Below are 22,363 nucleotides of genomic sequence, written 5' to 3'. Positions count from 1 at the left end.
AGATGCAGTGTTGTTTAGTGTCTGGCTTGCTTGGTCTTTGCCTTTTACCTCTTTCTACCTCTCTGTGATTCTCCTTTCTCCTGACTAAAAAACAATGGCTCTTTCCCCTTGGGCCTGCTATTTTCTAATGCATGGCCCTCTGCATCATGAAGCTGGTGATGAGTGATGACCTCACTGTGCTCATTTCTCTGCCAGGCCAGTGCCACTGAGTCGGCTTCTACTTTAATAACTGGAAAGTGGGCAGCAGAAACCCACATGTGATGAGGCTGCTCTGTCTCAAACGCTCCCCATCAGACAGATGAAACAGAGCTGTCTTTCTTGGTGGAGAACACGAGCTATCTTTTATGTCCTCTTAGTTAATGAAGGGTCTTGCTGTAAGAATAGCCTTCCCAGTCCATTAGCAAGATAATTCTCTAAAGAATCTGTGAACACTTCCAAGAACTAAATATGGAACACCAATCTTCAAGTGGCAGGAACGAAATAAAATCGAACGATGCAGCATCAGAGATATGTTTAGAGGCCTGGGAGGGAGATAACTGGGGTTATGATACAACAGCAAGGATTTTTCCCTCTGTTTTATAAGCACCCTCTCAGGATTGTCTATAAGCTGAGATCAATAGCAGCTTTTCCAATAGAAAGTGCATTTGGTTTCAATTCACTTTCATAACAACAGAGACTAATGCTTAGCAAGATGGAGAACATTAAACCCTATTGTTCAGGCTGAGGAATGACTGGCTTGGGTGGCAGGAAGCAGAACAGCCTCTTCTCTGGACAAGAAAATGCCTGTGGGTAACAAACCTCATTCCCAAACAGTCTTCTTCTTCTTCTTTAATGACAGTGAAAGAAAATCAAAGAATCATCTCAAATCATAGAAGTGGAAGGGATCTCAAAAAAAAAAAAATCATCATCTAGAGGAGGACTCAGCCTCCTCTAGAATGTTTTTGTTTCTTAAATAATTATATAAACCCCAAGGCATTGTGATTTAATAAGGTCTAAGGGTCTAGCAAAGTATTTTATAAATTATTTTCCTAAGCCCCTTGTGGAGCCTTTTATTATCTTAAATAACGAGAAAATGAATGGGATTCTTTAAGATTTGCAGCTTTAAAATTTTAGAGGTTGTGAAGTGGAAAAGGTGGGAATTGGATCCAAGTTGTATTCTTTTGGCAAAAGAAAAGACCCACGCCATTGGTTCATGTCTCACGTGACCAGCAACTCACTCTCTATCACTGTAATTATTCAAAAATATCCCACAAGTTACATTCCCTTTTCTCTCACTGATGGAAAAAAAGGCATATTGGATAAGCTAATACAATGGAAGAATTCTGACGTACAAAATGTCCTAATGAAGGGTTCTTCAGGAAAAACAAAAACAAAAACAAAAACAAAAAAACCCCAAAAAACCAACCACCCAAATGGGGAATTATGTAATTTTATCCTTGTATTATTCAGAAAATGGCAAGGGGGAAAATGCCATCCACTGTGTGTTCCTTGAGAACTTCCAATCAAGGGCTCTAGCCATTTAAAAACATGTTTCCTGGCCTCAGACTGGCTATAAATAAATTTAATAAGGATGAAAAAAAAATCACCGCATCATTTACAGTTCTCTCTCAACTCCAGCTGACAAAAATCCACTCCAGATGTTTGTTTTGCGAGAACAACAGCAAGAGGGTGAACTTCAATCATGAGGATGAAAGTCCCAGAAGAAGGGGGTGTGTTTGAAGAGAAAGGGACAGCCAGGTTGGCAGAGAGGGTGTGGACAAACCTGGTTTGATACTGATTTAACAGAAACACGGTAATTAATTTATTTTGTGTGTAAGAAATCCAGTTTATTAGCCTTTCCCCTGTCTCATCACCCCTTTCAAAGCCACAGGGGCTTGGCTGGTGAAGCCTGAAATGGTTGTTTCATAACCTTTGCTTTTAAATTAAACAAATGACCTCAGATTTTGGAGCAGTTGTTGACTCAGGGGAAAGTATGCCATTAAAAGTGTGCCAGAAACAGATTTAATTGGTACAAGTCCCAAAAAGTGCTCGAAAGAGAACAGGCTTCCCGCATATAGATTTCAGGGAAATTACTCAAAGGCCGCACAGCTTTGTCAGAATTTGAGATGTGAAACAAGGCAGCTGAAAGACTCCATATCAAAAGGGTAAATTCAATTCAGGAGATATTAATCTGATTACCTAAGCAAGGCGGCGAATCGGATATGCTCCATTGTGCGCTCTTGTTCAACCTGGACAGCTGGAGGAGCCAATAGCTTCCTTTTCCCCGACATATAATTAAGTTTTAAGAGATGATCGAGTTACGGATACAAAGTTTTAAGAAATATTTCATTCAGGAGTGGTATTTACAGTGCTAGCCTGTTGCAAGAGACATTGTTCACTTTATTTCCTTGAGCCACACTGGAGAGTGTGTGGATCAGGGCCTAGGGGCTTGGTGTTTGTGTTTCAGGCTACAATAAACGCCCTCTGTGCACCTGCCTGGAGGAAAAACCAGTCCAGCCGCCTCCCAAGACAAAAGGGCCCTGTATTAAGTGCTGAAAACCCAGACGTGAACTGACCCTGTCAAATTCCAGCTAGAAAAAAAAATCAATATTTTTTTCCAACCCCAAAGAAGTTGTCATGTAGGTTTTTGGCTTTCCTTTCTCATCCTCATGGAGTCTGAACAACAGTGATCTGTCAGCAGAAGTCACTTTCTTTCTCACGAGTCTCCTCACCTTTCTAGATTCCTTTCCTGATGGTGCAATCCATTGCCTGGCATACTGTAAGCTGTCCTCCAGTGATCAACATATATTCCCACTCTTTCTCCACCAGGCCCTTCCCCTGGAACTTCACCTCTAAGGATGTACGTCTTTCCAAAGAGATAGCGTTACTAACTTACATGTTTTCAAAGATTTCCCAAACACCTGCTCATTACCAATTGCATATACGCTTAGAACTGCAGGAATGTTTATCAGTAGGGCAGAATATCAAGATGACACTGCGCCGTGCCCATCGTGGCTCCCAATGCTAGTTGGGCAAAGGCCTTAGTGGGTCATGCATACTAATTGCAGAGGACTCCTCCAGAGAGCTGTTCGGCTTGGACTCGTTCTGGAATTAGTCATGCTAGTCTCGGCTGATCTGTGCATTCTCATGAAGAAAAGGGATTTCTCATGAACTTGGGAACCCAACTACATGAGGTTTTGTTTGTGAAATTTCACTGGCAGCATGGGTAACTTTACCCCCATACACAGATGAATAAACTAACTAAGAAGCGCAAGGTGGTTCCCTCAACTTGAGAATGCAACTTGGTTACAAAACCAGAAAATGATCCATTAATTGCAATCTCCTACTTCTCTAAGCCAGCTCTGAATAGAGGACAAAATTAATGAAATTATGATTTTGATAATTATTGAAAACTGCCATACATGGTAAGGCTTTGGCTGCAAACCGTTTTTGAATATATTTGCTGATGAACAGCTAAACCCCTTTTAAGGGTTAACAGCTTTCTCAAGGTTGCCTCAACAGCATCTCCAAACTCTGACCCTGAGGGACAGGAAAACCAGATGATCAGCACAGGAAAGCCAGGTTCCCTAACATGACTATTCCAGCAGGATGTGCTTAATTGTTTGTGTCTGGAGTGAGCATAGGAACCAAGTGCAGTTTATCTGATGTGGTGCTCATGAAACAGCTGGCCAAAAAAAACAGTCACCCACCACAGGTGCTAAGCTGCACAGAGCTACCTTGGCCATCCAGGCCAGTTCTCAGTGAAACATGGGGCTGATTTACAGCCTGTAGTTTTATGAGTGATGGAGGCTGTCTGTTGGCTGATATAGGGCCCTGCATACCTTGTGACTCAGGACAGACTGGTCAGGGAGTCATCTTCATGGTGTCCTAATACCCTAAGATGGTGGCCCAAGACACCCAAAGGTCCTGATGGTCTCTCCTCTCCATGAGTGCCCCACACATTTACAATCTGCCTCCCACATCCTGGTACCTCACTAAGTGCTATGCTCAGTGTGATTTTCACTGTGTGTGGACCACTTTTCTGGGCTTTCCTATCTTTTCCTGTCCTATCCATTGTAGCACAACACATACAACCTGTTTAGATGTAAGGTTTGGCTCCATTACCGTATGCAGGAATTCTAGGATTCCAAGATAAGGTTGACAAAAATTAGAATTAACCTTTATGTTCTAGAGGGTAGAGGCCAACCCTGATCTTTTTCTTGTTATCCCCTGAACACCTAGCAAGTTTTTATATTATAGATGCTTCATATGTGAATGAATGAACAACTGAAAGAATGGAGCCAATGCTCAAGTTTTAGGTTGATTCTCATTCTTTTTGGGACAGTAAGGAGCTTTGCAATGAAAAGGAGGGGATACATTTGAACTGTCCCCATGACATCAGTGGCAGGCATATAGATGATGACTCATTGCGATGTGGGAAGAAAATGTTAGAATCTATTTCATTTTTTAAAACCTCTATTTCTGGTGTGTTTTATATAATAGTATAGTAGTTCTACATTTTAGAGATAGCAGTTTTACATATTTTGGGGTCGTGTGCCTAAAAACCATGAGTTGTGGATTCAAAAAAAATGTGAAGATTGCTGTTCTACATAACCAATATAATAGTGACAGTGACAAAGAGATGTGCTAAAATGCTTATAGAGGGTTTGGTCCAGCCTGGGGTTTGCTTTGTTCATCTTTTTTTTTTTTTTTAATTTTTTTTGTTTTTTTTAATATAATTTATTGTCAAATTGGTTTCCATACTACACCCAGTGCTCATCCCAACAAATGCCCTCCTCAATGCCTATCACCCACTTTCTCCTCTCCCCCAGCCCCCATCAACCTTCAGTCCATTCTGCTTTGTTCATCTTTAAAGGAGAAACAGAGAAGTTTGTCTGAAACTTGAAAAAGAAATATCAATTTGCCCCTCAAAGAAGGAAACTTCACAAAGGCATCACCTAATGCAATATGTGGCCGAGGGAACAGAGGCCCAGAGAAGTTAAGTGACTTGCTCAAAATAACACAGGTGGTTTGTGGCAGAGCTGGTTGCTGAACACAGGTCTCCTAATTTGAAATGCAGTGACTTATCTACTGTTAAAAACACCTCTGCTCTAAGGTCTGTCTGTAAACAGATTTCAGGGTGCCTACAAAGAAGTGGCCACAATTATCATACCACTTAGCATGGGACACTCAACTCTGGCAATGGCAGGCAGAAATACATGATCATATACTCAGCAGGGTAGTTGTATTAGCATCTTGTAGAACTGAGTATAATATACTGGTCAAGAGCACAGACTCTGGAGCCAGACTCCTGGGTTTGAATCCATGCTAATCACTAGTTAGCTAACCATCAGCAGCTTATGTAAATGCTCCAAGCTTCAGTGTCTTTGTTTCTAAAATGGAGGCAATCATGGAACCCCACAAAGCGGCTGAGATTTTTCATGCTTAGTTTGGTACATATTAAACACTCAATATTATTATCACTAGCAAAAAGAGCACAAAACATTGATTAATTCCCACAGTGCCATTTAAATAATTTACTATTTTCTCTCACCACCTAACAAAGAATTACAGATAAGCCATTTCTAATTATAAAATGCCTTGATAAATGGAAGACTCACCTGATGCTACTCAGAAGCCTGATGCACCAAAGAAATCTCTCCCAGGTTGATGAGGTGAGAAATCAAAACCAGATCTGGCCACCCAGACTTTAGAACGGTTAAAGCTTATTACAAAGTTTCCATTCCCACCCAAAAGTGATTCCCCTCAAAGAGATCAAAACCCAAGCTCTCTAGTTTCATCCCCATTCCCTGTAACCTGTACATTGCTCCCTGAGAAATCTCTTTGAACCACAAAATAATCCTGTCTCTTCCTTGTTTCAATGGCTCCCCATCACCCTCAGGAAAGAATTCAAAGTGACTAGTGTGATGGGTAACACTTTTCACAACCTGGCCACTGCCAATCTCGACAGACGGACCTCATGCCACTCTCTTCTGTGCCAGCCACAGCACCCCTCCCATAGGTCCCCCATGGCACCTGCCTCTAGTCCATAACATGGGCTTTTCTCTAGGCCAGGAGCCCCCTTCCCAACCTCTTTCTCCTCTTGGGAACTGCTACTGATCCTTCAAGATCCAGCTCAAGTGTCTCCTCACTGGAAAGCTCTCCTAGAGAGCTTCCATCCCCAAACCAGGACTCATGCACGCTTTCCACAGTGATATCCTACACCTACAGCCATCACAGCACACTTCACTTACTCATGCATCACACTTTCCCCCTCCTGACTATGAGCTTTGTAAAGAGCTTTTGTCTCTGTAAAGAGCTTTTTAGCCCTTAGCATCTGCCTAGCACAGGACCTAGTAGATAGTAGGTCCCTAATAAACATCCTTTTTGTATATCAGACTAAACTACTTCAGTCACCACTCTGATGTCAATGTGGGAGATTTCCCCTTCAAAAACCTAGTTATTAAGCTCCTGTTCTTTCCCTTCTGACACTTTCCCTGCATTGCCTAATGGTATTTATCACACATATTCAGTGCAGGTACATAAAGTTGAACACACTTTAGAGGAATTTTAAAGCATATATGTTATGTCCAGTGAGAAAAATCACAATAGCAGTTTCATGCTTCTTTAAGGTAAGTACACATCTAAAGCTTCAACTAATTCTTTGATTGCCCCTACTTTGCAGCCGTAGGTGCCTCATTGATTCATCAAATATTTATTGAGGAACTACTATTACCAGGCACTATCGTAGGCTGTGATGATCCAGTAGCGAACAAAAGAGACAAAGATTCCCACCTTCAAGGAGTTTACCTTCTAAAAAAGATTTTTTAACATTTATTATTGAGAGACAGAGAGAGACAGAGCATGAGCATGGGAGGGGCAGAGAGAGGAGGAGACACAGAATCTGAAGCAGGCTCCAGGCTCTGAGCTGTCAGCACAGAGCTTGATGCGGGGCTCAAACTCACAAACTGCGAGATCGTGACCTGAGCCGAAGTCCAATGCTTAACTGACTGAGCCACTCAAGGGCCCCAAAGAGTTTACCTTCTAATGACCACAAGACAAGATTTTTTCTTTTTCTTTTTTCTGATTACCTGAGTTTTGTATCATCTTGTGTAAGTACAAGCTATTTTCCTTGGTTGCAGTTTGATCCCTGAAAGGTCAAGGTGGGTCTTTCTGGTTGGGCCTTGGATCTACCCCTTAAGCTCCATCAACCACTTATTCACTGAGGTTTGTTTCCTGGGCTCTACTTTTAAATATTTCAATTATTTATTTTATCTCGGGGAGGCATGTTCTTTTGTCACTTAGAAACACTTAAGTTATCTTGCTTCTAGCCTCATTCATCTATATATTGTATTTAAAAACAAAACGAAATTTGTCCCCTTAATCCCTAGCCCGCTGGGCTATCATCCATCCTCTATGGCTGAAAGTAATACTTCCAAAAAAAAACTTAGATTCTCTTAGATGTTTGTGTGGGTCTATTAGTTTAGAAACATGGTTAAGAAAATCAACATCACAATCCAGAAAGACCTCACTGTCTTCCATTGAAACACAGAATCCCCTCCCTAGCATACGCACACATACACACACGCACACATCTGCATTTAACCCATCAAACTCAGACCTTCTCCTGAAGGTAGGGAGTAATTTTGTTCCAGCATATCATAAATTGTGGAAAGGACTGAACTTATAGAATTCTCCAGTACACATATTTCAGTTATCCAGCTGCCATCTTGGCTTCTCTGGTTTATCTTGTCTTAAGCAGTGGTAAATGATGGCTGACCATGGGATATAGCTTGTGCTAAGTGCTGGCCACATGTCCCTGAATAGGAGGTGACTTAAATATAAGTAAGCTTAGGCCTCACATCTCACTGGATTATAATTATTTAGAATAGGTAGTAGATTCCAGATAAATGGAAGAGATCTATCGCATCCCTGAAGAGAAACTCTAGGGTTGACTGTAGATATAAAAAAAATTTAAGAGGAATCAGATGGTTATTTGAGACTGGAAAAAAATGTCTTTAAATGTTGTTGTTGTTTTTTTTAAACAATGCATTGGCTCAAAAGCACAGACTAGCAATAGGTAAGTAATAGCAATGAGTTGATAAAGAAGAAGGAGAAGAGAAGATTCGGAGAATGGATGTGACTGATGGGATTGACAGAGGTACACACACCTGTTTTTAGAAGCAAACTTACAATGATATCTGCTCAGTCGGACAAAGTTCTTTAACTAGTCTCCTTGGGAGCTCAGATGGAGACACATTCATCTTGGTATTCTTGGTGCCTAACACAGATAAGAAACCCACTGAATAAAGAATGGTTCTCAAAGTATGGTCCCTAGACCAGCAGTATCAACAACGCCTGAGAATCTGTTAGAAACACAAATTATCTGGCCCCTCTCCTGACTGAATGAAGCTCTGGGAGTGGGGGCCCAGCAACGTATACATTAATACCCACCCCACCCTCACCCCGGTGATTCTAATGCATGCTGAAGTTTGAGAACCACTGGAATAGAGGTTCTGGTATGGAAACACAACCACTCTATATCCTTGACTAAAGAACAGCACTACTCTATCTGGAAAGATCATCCATCTTCTTTGATTGAGCATGTGGCTTTGGAAGGGATGCACATGGAACTGTAAGGGAGGAAAGAGAAACATTCTCAGCCACTCAAATAAGCCTCATCAATCATGTTGATCAAGGAAATGACGTGTTGCCAATGGATTATCTTCACATTCTTCTCACAGGGGCTTTGGGAAAAGTCATAAACTCCCTAATGTGGCATGCCAGATGTCCACGATCCACACTGCCTACTTCTCAAGTCTCATCCCTTGCATTTCTCCTACATCCACCCCCCTCCCCCATACTCCCAGTCATAAGGAATTATTTCAGCTCTTCACATGACCATGCTCTTCCCATCATATCTTTGGTAATGATATGCCCTCTATCTAGAATGTCATTTTTCCATCTCTGTATTCTCAGCACTAAGTATAGCTGCAGGTACACAATGGATGCTCCACTTCCCTAGATATTCAATGAGTTCATTGTCTCCCTACTTCCAATCTCCCTATCCCTAACCATCCTACACATCTCATCCAGATAACCTTGAGAGTGCATAGCTATGATCATTTTAGCATAAAATCTAAATTCAGTCTGGCATTCAAAGTCTGGCCCCAACCCATTTCTAGATTTATTACAAATGACCACCACAGGCAAATGAGGCTCCTTTGCCCTCTTCCCAGCATATCCTGCATTTTCTTACAACACAGATCCCAGATTTACTGAGTACTCTCCAGGAACTATAGAATACAGGAGTGATCAAGACAAAGTCCTGCCCTTGAGGCGATTATATGAAAGCAAAGGAGGCAGGCAGTAAACCCATAGGTTAATTTATAATATGAGGTTAGGTAGTGATAAGGACAATGAAGAAAATTAAAGCAGGCTTGGAAGAAAGAAGAGGATGGGATGGGGCTAGGGGCTCCATCTTAGATAGAGAGGTGAAGAAAGACTTCTCTGAGAAGAGGACCCTTGAGCAACACTGAATGTAGTGAAAAAGGAGGCCAAGGAGGGGATATGGACAAGTGCTCCAGTCAGTGGGAATAGCAAATGCAAAAGCGCAGAGGCAGAAACACTTTGGTGAATGTGAGAAACAAGAGTGTGGGCTATGAGGCTAGAATAGATAGGGGGGAGAGTAACAGGAGATACGGGCAGGACATGGCCCATTTTGAACTTAATGCCTTAGTTCATAGCATTTCCTGATCTTTACTCATCTTTGCCTGTTGAAATCCTTTCTATCCCTCAAGTGCTATCTCCTATATTTTCCTCCCTGGACCCTTCAGATTCCCCTCTGCTGAAAGAGATGTGTTCTTCTTCCGAAATCCTGGAAGCTTTGGTGCACACCGTCTTGTCTGAAAGCACCACACACATTCTACCTAATAATGTTCTCCTTTAGAACTATTCTCAAACTACACTGTAAATATCTTGTGGGCAAGGACCATATCTTGCTCATTTCTGAATTTCCTATAACATTAACATAGTGCATATAGCAGGGGCTCTACAACTCACAAAATCATCAGGTTGGAAGGCACTTAAAGTCTCTTCATTGACCCAAAAAAGTTGTTTTTGGAGGGGCCATAGCTCTAAAACTATGCTAATATATGCAGGAATGCAGCTATTGCATAGGAAATGTCAGTATGACCAAATGAAATGCAGCTTAATCCAACCAGTATTTATTGAGTGGCTTATCAGAAAAATGGAGAAAAGCAAAGCCCTCAGAGAGAACTGAACCTAGGTCAGAGATCAGCTGGACCATCCTTAGGCTAGACCACCTTGCCAGACCCTGTTATAATCCTCCCCACATCCTAGCAAACATCACAAATGCATTCTGGGTTTTTCATGCCACATTACGATGCAAACTAAGTTCTCCTCTGGGCACCACTCCTAGAAATCAGCCATTCTTCCCTTCTTTATGATCTCTGACCTAGAGGCTTCTCATATTTGGTACAGAATTCTCTTTGATGATGGTAAACACAAATCTGACCTCAGAAAATCCTTCCAATTTGAACCCCTCTGGGATCACACCCCCCCAACTCCCCAGCATCTCATTCTTGGGCTTTTGGCCCCATCATCTCTGTAGTTGAAGCAATTGACAAGACTGGCTTTGGTGTTCTTGTCCCTTCTGCCTTCATGACACTGAGATGGTAACGGGAACATGTGCAGGTCTGGGAAATTAGCCAGTAAATCCTAAGTAGTGAAGAAGTCTGCGGATAAGAGTAAAATATTTTCAAAATATCTAGCCCAGCCTTCCCATGAACCACCTCAAAGACTGTCCCCCAAGAAAGCTCTCTGACGTTCATCTAATTTGATCGTAACGTACCTCATGCTTCCAATATGTCTCTCTTTGGCAAACTATTGCTAGCAAAACAGAGCTCCTGACCAAGAAGCACTTCCTGGTGACTCACTTCAGTGTTCCCTTCCTCCTATTGATCCCTCTTCCTTGGTCCTGTCACTCCCTGGTCTCCCTGCTGCACATCTTTAACAAGCTCCTGTCCCTTTTGAGATTTATAGCTTGTCAGACCTTTGCATGCTGTGTCCATCCTCTCTCAACTCTAGCTGCCCCTACCTCACATAATAATAAGTAGGCTTTCTTTAGCTAAACACCACAGGGTTTTAGTGCTTTTAATCTTTTTCTATAAATTAGGCCTTTTGTGGCATCTGAACAGCTGTTGGAAGTAATATACATTCAGCTAAGTGCCATGGACCCTTGAATACCAGGGAGGGTGGGACATGGGTAGGTGTGGTGTGTCCCTTGTGAATGGAAGCATGTGAGGTTGTGTGTGTTGATATATGTCCTGTGGCTTGGGGATAAAAGGTCAAAAGGTCACTAGGACCCTTAACCATTTTTATCCAAAACACACTCCTAAGAGGCAACAGTATCCAAATCCAGGCTTTCATGGGAGGGGCTCTAACTTCTGTTCCTGGCACCAGCACCACCACCACTTGCTTATTGTGTGGCCTTTGAGTAATTCCCTTCTCTCCTTCATGCTTCAGTTGCTTGAGGTGGTTTAAGTGATTCATCATTTTAGGACATTTTAAAATGCTATATAGATGTGTTAATGTTAACAATGCTGATCACAGTTGTTAATGTTAACCTCATAGGCACACGGTGACACTTTATGTTTTCAAAGCAATAATTACAGCCAACCTGCACCATACCCCTGAGAAGTGGATTTTTAAGGCTGCTCCACTCAGACTCATTTGTACATGGTCCTACCCCAACCAGTGCACATTCTTAGTTTGGGATTGGGCTGTGGAGGACCTTGGAGCTAAAGTATGGAGAGCGTTCTGCTAACTTGACCAACCAACCCCAAAGTCTGTGGTTAATGGATTACAAATTTGGGTAATGCTGGACAATAAATTACAACTATAATAATAAAGCTGAAAGTACACACAATTTAAGCAGAAACACCAGTGTTTTTTATCGGAAATGAAAGAAACCATTGATCATAGCAACTGTCTGAGATTAGCAGGGAGCCACATTTTCAAACATCCTGCAGTAAATCCAGAGCAGATCCAGCTGGAAAGCAAGAGTGGAAATAAAACTTGAAAATTCATACCATGCTTTGAAGTCTGCTTCTTTCACAACCATAAGTCCCTGATTCGCCCCAACCATTCTGAGCTGCTCTTGCTTGTTGAATTTATTTTGAAAGAGACACAAGCCATGCACTTGCATATAATCTCTCAAAGGGACTCCAGCTTTTTGCAGGGATGGTTGCTTGAGGAGTATGAATCCCAAAATACTTTCTCTTGCACATGAAATCAGCCATCAATTCAACTGGAATAGAAAGGCTTCCAATACCAAAACTAGAAACCACTCTTGGTTCTAGTAAGTACCACTTTTTCTCTTAAGTTCTTTCCTTTACCCATCCATGCACTTTTAATTTTTAGTTTTCAAGTGCTATTATCTGTCAAAAACTATTAATGCAGATAAGAGGATACTAACATGCCAGACGCTAGAAATGCCAGGATGGCAGCCTAATCATGTCTTCCTTTCCATGAAGCTGTCTGGGACTCCTGAAATGGGCTGTGTCACCACACTGAAGTTACTGCTATCCCATTAAGTCATCAGAGGAGAGAAAGCCAATGGTGCAGGTTGAGCAGAGCTTCAATCTTGCACAGGAGCCACTGTCACCATACGTCAACCTCACCTACCAACTGTGCTTGTGTGGACAGGAGCCCAGTCCTTCTGCCCAAATCCCAGATGACTTTAGAATAGCGCATGGAGTCTTGGGCCAGCTGGACTGTTAGATCCTTTCTCTGCTGATCAGTATGGGGAAAAGGGATATTCCCTATGACTGAGATCCAGTCACTCTTAGTATTTTCGATGACCACCAGGAAGAATTGGCAAGGGCATCTAAGAAACATGTCCTTGGCCACAAAACAGTCACAATAACCTAGTCAATAACCAGTCACTCGACTTCGTAATAATCTAGTTGCCTGAGTTTCTGTCAACAAAACAAAAAACTAAAAAGGAAAACACTTTGATTCACAGAGACTGGTTGAGAACAATGTAGATTATAAAACCAGAAATCTGGATTTCCACCCTTAGGTTCATAGGGCGATGATTTTTGGTCAATTTGCATAAGTCTTGAAGGTTCCATTCTCCCCACAGAATGAAATAATGCTTGTGAAAGGCAGGCTGAAAATTGACAAGCACACTGTACCTATGAGAAGTTATTCTAACAAAATAGGTAAAATTCAATTTGTGCTCTCTTTCCTTCTCCAAGCACAATGCTATGGGGCAGGAGCAATGCGGAGAAAGTCCTTGACCTCTGGGGTCTGCTTCTCTCTTCTTGGGCTCTCCCACCTGGGAACTGGATAATTCAAGAGTGGAAGAAACCTCAATGAAGGGAATCATACCATGGACCCAAGCAGTGAACATGGTTCCGTCCACATGATCCAAGCAACAAGCCAGCCACAAACTTAGTAAGGGGGGGAAAAAAAACTAGCAACACAAAAACAAAGAACTCTCAACTTTACAAACACTGGGAGGGCAACAGCTGGTCAGCTGAGATTAAAGGAGCGTGAGAGAGCACCTCCCCATCTCCTGACTTCTCCTCCCCCATAGAGGTCCTTGCAGCCAGTCAGGGCTTGCTTTTACAGCTCTGTGAAGATGACCTTGTTCCAGCTAAGATAGGGGCTCTTTTGATCTCAGCAGGGGGATGCTCTGGGCCTGCAGCTGGCAGATATTAATAGTACAGGATCCGCTGGGGTGGAAGAGATCTCTCAGTTGGGCCAGGTCACTTATATTCATTCCCTGCTCTGCATCAGAGCAGAAGGGACTTCATTTCCCTGAATTGGCCCCTGCTGGGTATTTCCCTTAGGTCAACTCAGATCATTTTATCGCTGGCTGCTCTTGGCCGCTTGTTCTCACCCTACAACCGTTTTCAAGGGAGCACTGTTTAAGCCGTGCCCTCTGCTCTGCAGCTGAAATCTATTACAGGACAGGGTGGACCCTGAGCTCACCCCATCGGTGTGTTTCTCGCTCTCACAAGTTTGCACACACATCTTCTTGTGTATAGGTCTGTGTGGGGGAGAGGCAGAGAGGGCAAGAGACAGACAAGACAGGAATTGTTTAGAGTCAGGAGAGAGCAATGTGGGGAGAGGAGGCTCTTACAAGTATGCCAAAGTATCAATGCTAAGATTCCTGAAGATCCTTTCTATTACGCTTAATCTAGGAAAATACAAGGCCATTCTTCCCACACCATAAATCAGAATTTTAAAACCCCATCAACAAGTGAATACTCCTGATCTTCAGACCCACATCGTGATCTCACAACGGTAGAGCTAGAAAAGACTTCAGCAATGTTGTATTTATCCAGCCTGTCCTTTAATAGAAAAAAACCCAAGTTATCAAAAGACCTGCCCAAGATCACAGAGCTAATAACACAATGTCAAAGTTGATACATGGGATGCTGGAGACAACAAAATAATTTATACCTGTTAATCATAGTGGCATTAACAACCATTGCAATGTATTTGAATAGGTAGGTATAAATGTTCTAGGAAAATTGTCCATTTTAGTTTAGTGGCAAGGAACTTCATTATAGACTTCAGGAAAAAATATTTCTATAGCCTCTTTACCTGCTCAGCTATACAAAGGAAAGCTCTAGAAAAATCAATTATTTCCATTGCCCCTAGGATTTTATAATTTTAAAAAGTTGTCAAAGGATGAGCGGGTAAGTCTCCCCTTGCCCTGAACACACCTTTACCATTTTCTGGAAGCAGTTACACCGGAGCCCCAAAACAATTTCCTTTGTATCTGTTTTGTTCCTCTTCTTTGCTTAAGATAAGAAAGCCAAGACAAAGCAAAGTACTATTACTTATCATTTTTTTTAAGTTTATTTATTTTGAGAGAGAGAAAGAGAGAAAGAGAGAATCCCAAGCCTACTCTGCACCATCAGTATGGAGCCTGAAATGGGGCTCAAACTCATGAACTGTGAGATCACAACCTGAGCCAAAATCAAGAGTCCAACACTTAACTGACAGAGCCACCTAGCCCCGCCACCCCCCCACTGCTGGTTTTTAAATAAGGAAACAAAAAATGTTTTTTTCTCCTCAAGGCTGACTAAATGAGTGTGTGTGTGTGTGTGTGTGTGTGTGTGTGTGTGTATGAATGAAATAAATCACAATTTTTAGTCAGGTGCTTTGTGTGGGTCTCATGGTTACTGTTTACAAGGTATTTACTTTGGTATCCATTCAGCATTTATTTACTGCCTACTATAAGCCTAGAACTTTTCTAGTCACTTAGGCACAACCATAGATGCAAAAAGAATACAAGATAGCCGGTGCCCTTAAAAAAATCTTCCAATCTAGGGGCACCTGGGTGGTTCAATCAGTTGAGCATCAAACTTCAGCTCAGGTCATGAGATCACAGTTAGTGGGTTTGAGCCCCGTGTCGGGCTCTGTGCTGATAGCTCGGAGCCTGGAACCTGCTTTGGATTCTCTATCTCCTTCTCTCTCTGCCCCTCCCCTGCTCTGTGCTGGGTCTCTCTCTCTCTCTCTCTCAAAAACAAACATTAAAAAAAAGTCTTTTTTTTTAATCTTCCAATCTAGTCAGGAAAACATGAAAAGTTAAATTAGTTTTCCTAGACCTTTTCTTTAGAAAGCAGAACAGGTAGAAGGGTCACAGAGGAGGAAGAAGGAGTGAGACCAGAGCAGACTGGAACAAACAAGGGGATTTTGTGAAAGTGGTGGCCTTTAAATAAATCTTGAAGGGGTCAGGGAATTTGGGAAGAAAGGAAGCAGTAGAAGTGAAAAAGGGAAATGCTATTCTAGATGGAACATGCTGTCTCTGCAGTGGCATGGAGACAGGAGTGGGGAGTGGTGGGCAGAAAGTCAACATGGTTGGTATAGGAGTTCACCCAGGACATTGGCAAGAACCAAGGGGAACAGGAAGAAAAGGGCAGACTGTGAGGGGTAAGGAAGCATTAACCATCTCTAGTGGTATTTTGGAAACTGATCCACACAAAAGAAAAGAAAAGCAAAAAAATCCTGATTTTTAGCATGTGCTGATTCCCATGGTGTAAATCCTTCCACCCTGGCTGATTTCAAGCTAACAAACCACAAATTCCTGAATATTTTAAAAGTGACTTCTTGATTTTAGCCCATTCTCAGGAAATGAGCTAAAACAACTCCAAGATTTCCGAGTAGGAAAGTGACACAGTAAAAGGAAGCCAGATTCGGAGAGTTTAATTTGGTGATGGCAGAATGGAACTGGTAGCGAGGCTAGAGTTGGGAGGCCATTTTGGGATCTATAAAAATAATCTAACTGTGAGTTTAATAAGTCAGCTGATCACAATGCAAATTACAAAGAAGAGGTGCCTGGCTGGCTCAGTCAGTACAGCATGCAACTCTTGATCTCAGGGTCATGAGTTCAAGCCCCACACTGGGCATGGAGCCTATTTAAAAATAATGTATACTATCCATAAACATTTTTAAAAAAATTTACAAAGAACAGGGGACAGAGGAAAAAATATTATCTGGAAAGAAGAGCCAAGAAGACTAGATGACAGGAGTACAGGGAGGGAAGAAGAGTAAACAATTCGGGTTTTCGGTCCAGGTGATGGGGGGAGAGATGAAACATCACTGAATGTGGAAATAGGGGACACAGGGCATTTTACAACTTTAAAAAATAAGTAATTAGGTTTTTTTTAATGTTTATTTATTTATTTTGAGAGAGAGAGAGAGAGTGTGTGTGAGTGGAGGGAGGGAGAGAGAGAGAGGAAGACAGAGAATCCCAAGCAGGCTCCTCACAGACGAGCCCCACTCGGAGCTTGATCTCATGAACCATGATATCATGACCTGAGCCGAGATCAAGAGTCACGCTTAACTGACTGAGCCACCCAGCTGCCCCCAAGTAATTAGTTTTCACTCTGAAAAACACCTAGAAGCAAGGGCTGTGGTCCTTCCAATTCTCGAGATGGTAAACTGCGGCCAATCCATGCAAGACCACCTGGAAGTCAGGAGCCTCACCAGGCCTGCAAGTCCCATCTGCTCCCTCGTGAAGACTTCGCAGAAAATGGAAGCGCAGAGGGATCTGTCACAGCTAATGCACATTTATCCAGCCCACAACCAGCAGAGCTCCAAAATGTCACATAAGAACTTTCAATAAAACTAGAAACCACCCACTGGCTCAGTGGTGTAATTCCCCTTGCTACGTAAACCATAGCCAGCCTGACCTTTGCTAGCATGGGAGGGTGGAGAAAAGTTTGCAGATTTACCGACGTGGAGAGTTTTTCTTAATCTTTCTGTAAAGCTGGTTGGGAATGCCCCATCTCCAGCACATGATGCCGGTATACACTTTCAGCCAGTCCCAAAGCACCCAGCACCAGCAAAAGGCTACATTGCCATGGGACCACCAGGAAAGCCAACCTGTGAGCATCAATCTCAAAAACCAAGCCACTCAGCAGTTTGCCAGCCCTCATACTAAGGACCCAAAGCAACCTACGGAGCTGTGACAAGGCTCAAAGTAGAGGTGATGGATGTCTATGAGGGTGCTTCACTCAGATGAAAAGGGGAGCTCGCCTCTGGAGACAGGGCAAGAGACTCTCCAAATAGAAGGGACTGGATGCCAGGAAAGTTGGCTAAGCTAAACCTCCAGGCTCTGGCCAGGTTCACTGGTCAGGGCCTGTTAGCCCAATCTCCCCGCGCAACATGGGGCAGAGAGGAGAGGCCGTGGGACTGTACGTCAGTGTCAGATTTCAGCCCCTCTAGGACAGATCCCTTACCTTCAGACAGGGACAAATCATCAGCTGGAGACACCAGGTCTGCCTGGGAAGCTAGGGCTCCACTTAGATGCGTTGTAATTTGATTCGTCAAGATAACCTGTGAACAGACAGGGAGAAGGTGGGGGAAGAGAGAAGAAAGAGAGCAAATTAATTATTAGAGCTCTCAAAAGACAGACTGTGGTTCAGGGGAGGACTGATAAGCACACAGGTAGGAAAACCCCAGCTCCGACTTTCATCAGTTTTATCTTTAGGCCAGAATATCTAGCAAAACCTATAGGTCACTGAAAACACAGAAAACGGGAAACACGCTTCTTTTAGAGCTTAAACCACCAATCAATTCTTTCTCAATGCTGAGTAAATTGGGACTGAGAGGTGCTGTCATATTAGCTAAGTAACAGAAGTCTACCCAGAGAGAATTAAGATGCATAGGAACACATTTTGTCAAACTTCAATTTTTAGGATTATATCCACAACCCAAGACATTGCTAGTGCTAAATAAAAGCGGTAATTTAAAATTTGAATGCCTACAGCGTCTTCCTTATTAACTCAAGGTCAGAGTTTTATTTCCAAATTTGTGAAACTGTAATAAGATTCATCTGTAAAGGAACAACACTGTTCTTTTAAATTCATTGAACGCCAACAAAAAACTTCCAATCTCACTATGTATTTAAAACACAAATTAATATAATCCTACCTACGCAAAATAAGGCTCATGACATTTCAAATCCATATGATCCACTGCCACACAGTGGCACTTGATTCAGCCAAGAAACCATTCTTTTCCTGAAAAATCTTCACTTATAAAGTTTACTATATTGCTTAGAACCCTGAAGGAAGAATACACTACAGATTCTCTCCTGGAACATTACAACATGACTCACGCCACAATCATTTCTCAAGATTTTGTTCCCATGATGCGTAAACACCGTGAGCATCCTGGTCACTCAGAGGAAACCTCCCTTCTGAAAAGGGTACTAGGCATTTAGTATCTGGAATAAGCATCTCGTTGGACTGTCTTGGTCTGTCCTGAGGGTCAGCTATGATTTTGTTGCCACCCTAATTTGAACAGAAATGGAAACTGTCTCTATTCTTTATTGTCCAGCTTCTCAGCCACACCTCTGTCACTGTCTCTTGAACGAACCAGGGCCACATTATAAATCCTATACCAATGGCAGTTTAATTGAGGGCTGAGAGGTGGAGCATGATGGCAAGGTCAGGCAAAGAAATGAAGTACTCTATTAGCAAAGACGACCTTTCCAAGGTCTTTGTTGTGTCAGCTAGGCTTGTGGGTCTCTAGCTATGCTGTAGCGATGATCAGACAGTGCAGCCTTCTGCTGAGTATTTGCTAACCTTGTCTTCATATTCTTCTCTATTGCCTCTTTTCATCTGGACTGGTGAGAATCACATACTATATGCCTTCAGTTACAATGGCTTTATATAGTCAAATCACAGCCTGCTCTTTCAAGAACAAATGTTCATTTTTAGGAGTATGAATAAAAATGAAGTCCATTTCTCTCTTTATTATATAAGGCATATGCTCTGGAGTTTAATAAAACTGGGTTCAAATTCTGACTCTGACACTGTGCACCTTGGGAAAGTTACTTAAACTTTTGAGCTTCATTTATTCATAGGTAAAAATCACACCTATCTTATAGAATTTTTACCAGAATGAAGTGAGATAATCAATGTGAGGTACCTAACATAATGTCCGGCACATAGTAAATATTCAATAAATGGAAGCCATATATTGTTGTTATATAGGTTAATAAGTTAGTAAATGCCGCGTGCTTCAAACGACTGGATCTAATGTGAGAACACTGAATTACAATTTTTCTACATTAGGGTATACTTCAGTACTTGATCGTTTCTACCAATCCTTAGTCCTTCTTAAGTTTTATTCAACTGCTAAGAATTTATGTTAAAATACCAGCAAGAAAAATAACAGTTATTTAAAGGCAGGTCAATAAGATACTGAAAATACCATGTGTTTTATTTACCAATGAGCAAAACACTGTATCTGTCCGCCCTAGTTTTTTAAAATGTGAAGCTTCCGAGAGATAAAAATAGGTAAGCTCTACTTTTTTTAGAGGATTCTTCTATAAGATGGTTTGGTGAAAATGAAATAACTCTAATGATATGGCAATAGTAATATGAAAAAAATATATATATTGAATACTTACCTTCCAAGGCAGGTTACCATATATACAGGAGAAAATAAAGAGGTAAAGGCACCATATGTCTTCTCTAGAAACTTGTAAGTTAAAAGACAAGCCATTTACCAAAATATTCAGTTCATTTTTCCCCTCAATTTCATTACCATTCCACTATAATGGAAACTTGTCCTGAGATGATGGTTTTGTATACCCAACTATTAAGTTCTATTCTGCGGAACCAAAAACCAAACTGCAGACGTCCCTCAGAAGGCACTCACTCCAATTTACACTCCCAATGGAAGACTAGATGGAAGAGAAAACATTTCACTCTCCAATGGCAAGAGAATCAGCTCCTAGGGGGTTTTGCTAATAATCCTCTTTTTTTTTTTTTTTTTTTTTTTTTTTAAATTGTGCATCAGAAAGCAAAATCACTGAAAGGATACATAGCAACCAAACTCAGGGGTTTGCTAATCACACCATCTTACTAAATTGTTGTGGTTTTCTAAACCTGTGTTCAGTAAAATGATAGAATGGAAACATTTTCAAATAGCATCAATTACAAATAATCATGACTTGGGCAGAAGCCTATAGACATGTTGTCCTCTGAGGCAATCTGGAGACTTGAAAACTACACTCTTAAAATAACTTATAAAATACTACTACAGTTTATAAACAGAGTCTTAACACTATCTGGTTTCTGAAAATTTGTTCTGACACTTCAGAAGGGCTTTCCCGCTGCTTTGCTCCATTGGAAAGCTTGGGGCTTCTGATGCTTGGTACTATATTTGTGTGACTGCAGTTTGCACAGTAGTAGGGTTAGCGCTTGAGAGTCAGACCGGAGTTCAGACCCTGGGTTCTACCACTTACTAGCCGTATGACATTGGACAAGTCTCATAACCTCTCTGGTATGATAATTCTGAACTCACAGGGTTTCATTACACTGGATAATGCATATAAGGTCCCCAGCATTAGTGCCTGACCAAAGGTAAATGGTTAAATGTTAGTCCTCATGATTGTCTTTAGTTATCTTTTAATAACTGGTACCTTCCTTTTTATTTATATTTTTCATGTTTTATTTCATCCTTACACCCTCCTCACACCCCCTGCTCCTGGTCCAGAATACATTCTACCTCAGGGGCCACTGTGTGTCTAGTCTGATCCACCTGACAGTGAACTATTAGAAGTATTTCTGCTGGGGACTCCAGGAGTAGCCATTTAGTATATTCTAGCCCATGGTGAGTACTGGAAAATGGGGGACAGAAGAGAAAATAAGACAGCCCTGGAACAATCAGGGTGGAGAACTGTCAGATCCAAAGGCCAAAAGAAGCTCCTTTTATTTGACTCTTGGAAGGTGACGAAAAATGGATTTATGGTCAGTTGGGGATAGAATAGCAGAAGAAAGGCTCGTTTTCAACAAAACAATAACTCAGTATTTACAAGTCAGATTTTTTTAAAGAGCTAAGTATATGGCACATGCCCTCATTCAACTTTCTGTGGGGGCAGGTGAGAGGCAAAATTTGTAATCCCCACTTTCTCCAAGGTGAACTAGAGTCACCTGCCTGAGATCAATAGCATAGATAAGAGGGGTGTGCAGGCCTCCTGCCACTCTCCCTCCTAAGGCAGCAACATGCAGAGGAGAGGAGAGAGAACGCTCAGCTCAGACCCGAGGACAAGTGACTTCTCCAGACCTTAGGTTCCTTTGTTCATTATTTTTAGTGTCCAGAAATTACAAGATTATCAGTCCTACACTGTAACAAGCCCAATCTTGTGACAAGAGTCCTTTTGGATTCGAATGCTATGAAATAACCCTAAGTGAAGTAGGTAAATAACTTCAGCTTCCACCAAAGTGTCAAGCATTTGAGGTGATCTGAGCGGAATTCTGCCTCTCTTCTTCATGATTTTCAGTGGCCCCAGATGCACGTGGCTGTCATTTCCGAGGCCCACAGAAGGCCTGGAATCTAAAGCTCTTCATGAAACCCAGGTCTGTGTGCAGGAGTTTAAGGGGGAGGCTGGTCTGGAGGAATCATGAGGCACCTCTGGGGCATTTCTATGCCCATAAAAACACCCACTTCTTCCTCCCACCCACTCTCTGGCAGAAACCTGCTACAATCTAACACAGAGATTCAGACAAGTTTCAAAATCACTTTAATTGGGCCTGTGGGGCTAGGTGCAGTGATTGTCCTGATATTCCTGTTTGTCTAGGCAAATAGGCAGTGCACCAGATACCCTGGCCAGCCAGAGAAAGGGCATCATCCAAGCAACAGAGACAGAGGCCGTGGGCTGGCTGTGCTCACAAACTGCCTACCTGTCGCCAAACCTTGCACTCTCAAAATGACAGAGCTCTGCTTTTCAGAGGCTCTGAAGGCATGGTTTAAGTTTTTCTTCTGTTTGCATTGAAAATGGTCTATCTGCCCAAGGTACACTTTCTTAAACTGTTATTTTTGG

General features: G+C 42.0%; 1 protein-coding gene across 4 annotated transcripts in view; it reads right to left on the bottom strand.

Moving 5' to 3' along the window:
• The window catches only part of RAD51B (RAD51 paralog B), a 641,492-nt gene that overhangs the window by 212,502 nt on the left and 406,627 nt on the right, over window positions 1–22,363 (bottom strand). For all 4 annotated transcript variants that reach the window (XM_081795951.1, XM_081795950.1, XM_060620127.2 and 1 more), the window contains one exon: window positions 17,766–17,862. In XM_081795951.1, the coding sequence (XP_081652077.1) occupies window positions 17,766–17,862 (97 nt within the window). The remainder of the gene's footprint in view (window positions 1–17,765; window positions 17,863–22,363) is intronic.

The sequence above is a fragment of the Panthera onca genome, chromosome B3, assembly GCF_046562875.1.
Source record: "Panthera onca isolate mPanOnc1 chromosome B3, mPanOnc1 haplotype 2, whole genome shotgun sequence".
Taxonomy (NCBI): Eukaryota; Metazoa; Chordata; class Mammalia; order Carnivora; family Felidae; genus Panthera; species Panthera onca.
The sequence above is the reverse complement of the archived record's forward strand: the minus strand, read 5'-3'. Positions and strand labels throughout refer to the sequence as shown.